This window comes from Arachis stenosperma, chromosome 3 (genome assembly GCF_014773155.1).
Source record: "Arachis stenosperma cultivar V10309 chromosome 3, arast.V10309.gnm1.PFL2, whole genome shotgun sequence".
Lineage (NCBI taxonomy): Eukaryota > Viridiplantae > Streptophyta > Magnoliopsida > Fabales > Fabaceae > Arachis > Arachis stenosperma.
This window is the reverse complement of record NC_080379.1, coordinates 38,165,972-38,173,657: the sequence shown is the minus strand read 5'-3', so window position 1 is coordinate 38,173,657 and position 7,686 is coordinate 38,165,972. Positions and strand designations below refer to the sequence as shown.

The window sequence follows — 7,686 nt, the reverse complement described above, 5'->3', positions numbered from 1 at the left end:
TACCGTAAGACAAAAATAATAAATGCTAATCCTAAAACATTACTTAATGTTTAATTGCATTTGTCAGTCATATAAAGTTTTATTAATTATACCAGAGTTTAAGCCCCTTATTATTAATTATTAATTATTATATTATATTCAATTGCATGGTACAGGTACCCCTTTAAATAGCTAGGAAGCCCTTTGATGCCATCGTAGACCAAAACACTCGTACATTCCAACCTAACCCAATCCCTTTTTTCTCTCTCTCTCTCTAACACACACACACAAAGAAAGAAGAAAAAAAAGAATAGGCAATGGAAATAGAGGGAAGCCAAGCGGTGGTGGCAAACAAGGTATGGAACATAGTAAGAGTATTATTCTTCATGTTGAGAAAGGGAATAGCGAAGAGCAAACTGGTCATGGAGTTCCATTCCATTCTGAAACGAGGCAAACTCGCCGGTAAGGCTTTGCTCAACACCCTCATCTTCAACCACCATCACCACCACCTCACGTGCCGCTCACACGACACACACCTCTCCTTCATCTCTCCCCGCCTCACCACCGACTACGAGTTCAGCTGCAGCAACAGCCCCGCCGTCAAAGTCAACCGTTTACGCTCCACCATCAAACGCACCAAACACCACTCCAAATACGACGACGTTTCAACCCTCACCGCCGTTCAGAAAGTCCTTGAAATGTTGAATAACACTGATCAAAACAAGGTTGACGCTTCGCCTCTCGTCACATTGTCAGGGTTCGGTAAGAGCCCTATTGGGAAACAGTTGAGGGTTACCGATTCACCCTTCCCTCTCAAGGACGAAGGTGATAACGGCCAAGTTGACATGGCTGCCGAGGAATTCATCAGGAGGTTTTACAAGGAACTCAACATGCAGAAAAAACTCGCTCTTGAGTCTCCTAATTACCATAACTACTACTCTACTTGGGACAGATAGTAAGATGATCAATGAAAACACCACTACTTCACCTTCTTTCTACCTTTAATAATTTGTCCATGTAAATCTCAGCGTATATAAGTCACAAGCATCGGCACCTACCTTCCTTCCACCTATTTTTAGCTGCTATAAATGTCGATCATCATCGTCAAAGTAATTACTTGGTCAAATTGATCATTAGCACGTGGCATCATACTCATCATTACTGGCACAACCGGATGATGATGACTATAATCGCGTGATGAATTTTGGTATTGCTTTGACGACGTTTAATTTAATTAATTTGGTGGTCCATCTCTAGCAGTTTCTTTTTCTCTCTGGATCGGATAATGGATCAAGGCCAGGTTCTTGGGAAGGTGCTGCAATTCTGCATGATGATGATGCTTAATTAATTTCTTATTCTCTGCTTTTGATTATAATCTTGTTTCGGTTCACTACACCCTGATTTGGTGTTTTTGGACTGTTTATTATCTTTTCATACCTGTATTATCACATATCATTGGAGTTTAATTGTTAAGTTGGTTGATGAAATAAAAGCAAAAGATCGAAAAATATAAATGAAAAAAAAAAAGAAGCAGGTCTACATGTATATTGTTTGTGCCTGTCTTGCTGATGTGGTTAAGAATTTTACTCTCCATTCCCAATAAAGGATGCCACCTACTATTATGACTTTTTCAAAATAAAGTGGGAGATATAAAAGCAAGAGCGTTATGTTCGTAGTGGTTGTATGTTTGTAAGAAAATAAATGACCAGCTTTCCAAGGTTGGTGAGTTGTAAAATTCTGCTTTATTAATGACTTCCCTTTATGTGCGTTTTCTTTCATTCATACTCATGTCTTTCTGCACAACGGGTACAGTGTTCCACTATGGTAGTAATTGTATATATATGGTTCATTCTTCATTTCGCAAAACCTCTAATTAATCTCAACCAGCCATGGAAGTACAATACTATAGTAATGGTTGAAAACAGGTATATACCAGTAAGGTTGAGTCAAGTTCAGCCATTAATAACGGGTAATGAAATAATATGCCGATCGAATTAATACACTATAATAATTGATCATAAAACGATATTACCGACGTCTTGTCACGAAAACGATATTAGTAATGAAAATTCAAAAGTAATAATAAAGATTGTAATATCGGTGGTGGAGCTTGTATTGAATGTATGAATACAGAAACCAAATATTTCGAGGAGAAATAGTAGAAAGATGGTGTGAGATGTTGACTAAAGAGAACCACTCCTCAAGAGTCAATTAGACAACTGTAAATACCTAATACTTTTCTCGCTTTAGTGTCCCTTAATAATAACTTAATCAGAATATCATTTGTACGCTAAAATTACTCTCTCTCTCTCTCTCTCTCTCTCTCTCTCTCTCTCTCTATATATATATATATATATATATATATATATATATATATAATTTTATTTATAAATAATTAAAGACATATATTATAACTTGAATATAAATACATACGTACTAGATCCACGTAATACATGTCCACAAATTTAATATTATAAATTTTTGTATATAATTTTTTAGATAATTAAAATGAAAATAGAAAAATTTTTGGTCTTATAATAAATTCTAAAATAATATATATAAAAATCATAAAATAAAAAATTATATCATAATAATTTTGTAATATAATACAATGATATATATAATATAATAAAACTTAAAATATTTGCTTAAGTTAAATTTTTTAATAAAGTATAAAAAGAGAATCAATTTCTTTCTATTTGATTTTGATAAATAATTTAGATTTATTTTTAACAAAAAAAGATGAACATATAAATACAAAAGTAATATATTGACGCTCAAATAAAATGACTCATTTAAATTCTACTTCACTAAAAATATTTTTTATTGTCAAATAAAATTTTATAATCATTTGTATAATTTAAAGAAAATAAAATTATGCAAATTAAAAAAAATCCAAGGAATAATATAATATATAGATTATTTGAAAATTTTATTAAAAGAATATAATATATAAATTATTTGATCTATAATATAAATATATATAAATAGAATAATATTTTAATAAACAGAACTAATGATAATTTTTTCTTAAAAAATAACTTAATAATGATATTAAATTCACTATTTGAAAGATGATGTTAATGGAGGTTATTTATTATTAATATTAGGTAGAAGATAATACTAGTGGATGCGATTGAATTAAGAGCGATAATTAAAAAAAATTTAAAAATTGTAAAAATTATAAGTTAAAAAAATTTACGTGACAATAAAATAATAATAAAATATTAATTATTAGTTGTGGTAAAATTTGTGTATTAATTTTTATACAGATAAAATAGGTAGAAAAACAGAGAAGCACTTAACCTATCGTATTACCGAATTCAAGAATAACTTACATGTTACAATTCTATTTTGACGCTCCAACTAGCTAGTATAGTATTGTTGTATTGTTCTACACATTTAAGTTTTGATTTGAAACATACATCACAGTCTGTATTCCTTTTCGTTATTAATTTTATATTACAATAATGTAATGTTCCAAAAACAGAAAATAATATCTTGCATTGTAAGACTTATTACTCATGCCTTATTTTTTGAAAGAAAATAATCATAAAAAATTAAAACTAGTTGGATCTTACTATAAAGATATTATTTTGTTGTCTATAATTAATTATTTTTAAAAATAAAATCGAATTTTTGCTTTCTTATAAAATCTCTTATCCTAAAAATTTAAAATGTAGAAAGAAATAACATAAATAGTTATATCTATAATATATTAAAAACAAAAATAAAAGAAATTAAAAATATTTTTTTATAACCAATTTGAATTAACTTTTTCTTTTTTTTAAATGATTTCTTTCTACTTATCTTTTCTTTTACCTACACGTACCTGATTTCAATTCCAAACAAATATTACTCATCCAGTCATTTGTTTTTCATGGCTTATGCCTTATAATAAAACCACTATTGATTTTAACAGCAACAATACTAAATATTATGGTTGTTTAAGTCAACCCATCTAACTTCCGTCACCATCAACGTCTATTTCCAAGCTTCGTGACCATAAAAAACGTGTTTTCACACTGAAAAAGAAAAGTTAAAGAAGGTAAAGAACAAAGATGGCCAAAAAAAAAAAAAAACTGAAAAATAAGAAAACAATGGAAGAAACCGAATTAAGTTGGAAATCGTATCGGAGAAAAGTTTTGGATATTCTATTCTACTTTTGGATTTTTTTAGTGGATTTTTTATATTTTATTTGTTACATGTGGTATCAAATGTTTATTTAGATGTTAATGTGAGTTAAACGTAAAAAAAAATGATATTAACTCATAATTAGTTGGTTCTTTAATTGGACTTTAAATTAAAATATATGGCCGAAAGTAAACCAAAATCACTGCCAATTGATTGGAAAATAAACGAACGTATAGATGTAGTACGTATAGATCAATACCATTGGTTTCAAATCATATATATATATTATGTACATTGACAATTCCATTATCAGCAATTATTGATAAGCTTTTGAGTTTAATTGTGTTTATAGCTAGACATATAGAATCTTGAGTTTTTAAAGTCACAAGCTTTTACTTTATTGAACCTAATATTATTGTATATATGTAGGGAAAATGGGGGCTTAGCTTTATAAGCGCATTCTTAGCAAACTTAGAAAAGAGTATCCATTTGGATAAGGAAGCCAGATTAGAATGCATTACTACATCTGATTGTGCCAGAACCAGAAGTACTATAGTGCCTAGTGCGTGTAGGTTTAGGTGTGGGGACACGAGTGATATTTATGAGAACTTTAATTGGTGCATGTATTAGTTTGTCTAATTCTTCCCTAAAGCAGTAGCAATGATATCAAAAGTGGAGCCATTTCTTTTTTGCTTTCTCAAAGATGAAAATAAAGGCCATGTTGCTTTGGGCTTTGGGTTATAGCAACGAGGCCAAGGCGTAGAATTGTTGCTTAGTTACATAGGTAATAATGAGATAAAAAGTCGCTTTGAAGTTACGGTGCATGCATATCCAATATTTTTGCATGGGAAAAAACACTTGGAAAGCTCAAATATCTTCTTTATTTGAAAGAGAAGGAAGAAAAAAAAAAAAGACTTATTGATCGGATATAATAAGGTTTTGATAAAATTTTTTGAAGATGTATTTATATTTTTTTAAAAGTATAAATTTTTTATTTTATGTTTGATAAATTAAAAAAATTATGTGTTTGTAATTATAATTTTTAAAAAATAAGAGTATTTTTGAAAGTACTTAAAGTAGAATTTTTTAAATGACTTATATTTATTAAAACTAAAAAGTTTAATATAACTTCATACCTGAATTAATTTTTAAATTTAGTTTTTATACTAGTATTTTTATCCTTAATAATATTACGGAAATATAAATTTTTTAAAATTACGGTTTACTTTGTTCTGACAGTATAGATTATGCATGACACAAAAGATTTATAAAATCAAACTACTTTTACAAAAAAAAATCGTAGGTTAACAAAAGTCTCTAACTAAGAAGATCAAGGTATCTGTAGATAAAAAATTGAATAATAAGATTTTTAGTTATTATTTTTATATGAAAAAAGTCTAATTTTTTATTAATAATTAATTTTAATATTCGTTATCTAAAATTTAAAACAATTTAACTTGTATACTTTTATATTTAATTAGGTGTTAATTGTTAAGTCTGTTGCATAAATAAAAATAATTAATTTTTATATTTGTTATTTAAAAATAATATTTTTCTCTCTATGTATATAAAAATATAATTAGATATTAGCATAAAAAATTATACTGATAATTATAAAATTAACTCAAAATTAATTTTTTTAAAACAATTGAATCTTGATTCTAACTTTTAATTATAATATTAATATTCTCTCTAAATTATATGTAATAAATATTTGAAAGAAGAGAAATAAAAATATAGATTAGAAAGATAAACGGTGAAAATTTAAACAAAATAAAAAAACTAAAAAACTATGTATATAATAACAATAATAATATTTTTTATTTAAGTTATATTATTTTGTTATTTTTATTTTCTGTAGAAGAGAAAGATAAAAAAATAGAGAATAAAAGAAAAGAGAGAGAAAGATAAATATGAAGAATGAGAGTGAGAGTGAGAGTTTGTTAATTTTAGAAGAAAAAATGTTATTTTAATTGTAAAAAATATCGGATGACATATTTTGATTTGTCAAATTGCTCATATAAAATATAAATTATATATGGATAAAAATAGTAGAGAAAAATAGAAAAATAGAGAGAGGTAGATGAGAGAATTTAGGAAGGGAGTTTATTAATTTTGAAAAAAAATAATGTCTCTCAATTTTAATAAGAGAGTGTCATGTATGACACATTTGATTATTAAATTAGATAGTAATATATGATACATAATATAGGTATATTTCAATTTCAATTTTAATTTTAATGCAATTAAAGAATGTCATGTTGCACGTTTTGATTGTCAAATTAGTAATTAGTCATTAATATTGATAATGATATATAAAATAGATAGATTGGTTGAAAGAATGAGAGAAATAGAGAAAGAAAGAGGGAGGATGAGAGAACTCTTTAATTTTGGAGAGAAATATTTGATTTCAATTGCAATGAGGGAGTGACATGTGGCACATTTTGGTTGTAAAATTAGTAAGGAGTGGGGAAGAATTCTTTAATTTTGGAGGAAAATATTTAATTTCAATTACAATGAGAGAGTGACATGTGACACATTTTGGTTGTAAAATTAGTAAGGAGGAGAGGAGAATTCTTTAATTTTGGAGGGAAATATTTAATTCTAATTGCAATGAGAAAGTGACATGTGGCACATTTTGATTGTAAAATTAGAGATATATAATATATTTATGTCTATTATGATACTTTTAAATTTTAAAAATTATTTTATCAAATGTATTTGTTGTTATTTGTGCTTGTTGAAAGTTATTTTTAATTTGATTTACCAAACATAGATACTATAACTTCTAAAAAATGATCTTTTAAAAGTTAACTTTTATAAGCTATTTTTGAAAAGTAAAACCTTTACCAAACCAAGCCTAAGTTTATCCAAAACCAACTTAAGTTGGTCTAGTGGTAATTGGTTAATTCACTAGTCTGTTTAAACAAATATTAGAGTTTTGAATCCCACCTTATCCATGTAACAACTCATTAGCTAGTATCCTTAAATAGAGCTCAAATCTGCGACGGATTAGTTTTTTGTCTGCTGGGATAAAGAATACTGTGAAAAAAACAAAAAAAAAAGTTATCCAATGAATAAACTACAAAATAGTATTAAAAAATTTACATCACTGACAAAAATAATCTTATCAAAAGAAACGAATGAAAAATAATTCTCAAAAAAATAAAAAATGTGACAAAATAGCTAGATGTTGAATATGTATTCTAAAAAGAAATTAGAGATAAGATTTTGAAGCAATTTTTTTTACAAGAATTATTAGAAAAATAAGATTTTTTATCCATAAAATTTGATAATTTTATGTTAAGTAAATTTTTTTAAAAAAATTACCGAAAATGACCAAGTTTTTTTGGAGAAATATAAAAATTCTAAAGAACAAATTTGATTTTTGTGTGTAACTTCTAAATAATTATTCAAATGTCATAAAAATTTGGATCAAATTGATAAGTCACTTGAAATATAAATTTTTTTTTGTCACTTTATAAATAATATAATATTTGTTGGTCATGTTTGTTACATTTTCAAAACATTCAGATGCTTATTTGTCGTGTGCATTTTAAAAGTTATTCTTTT

The 7,686-nt window shown here is 26.7% G+C and overlaps 1 protein-coding gene across 1 annotated transcript; it reads left to right on the top strand.

The window, feature by feature from the left end:
- Nucleotides 1–207: 207 nt before the first annotated feature.
- LOC130967840 (uncharacterized) lies at nt 208–1,757 on the top strand. The gene has a single exon (XM_057892871.1). The coding sequence runs from the start codon at nt 297–299 to the stop codon at nt 933–935; it is 639 nt and encodes a 212-aa protein (XP_057748854.1). The 5' UTR covers nt 208–296; the 3' UTR covers nt 936–1,757.
- The last annotated feature ends 5,929 nt before the right edge of the window (nt 1,758–7,686 follow it).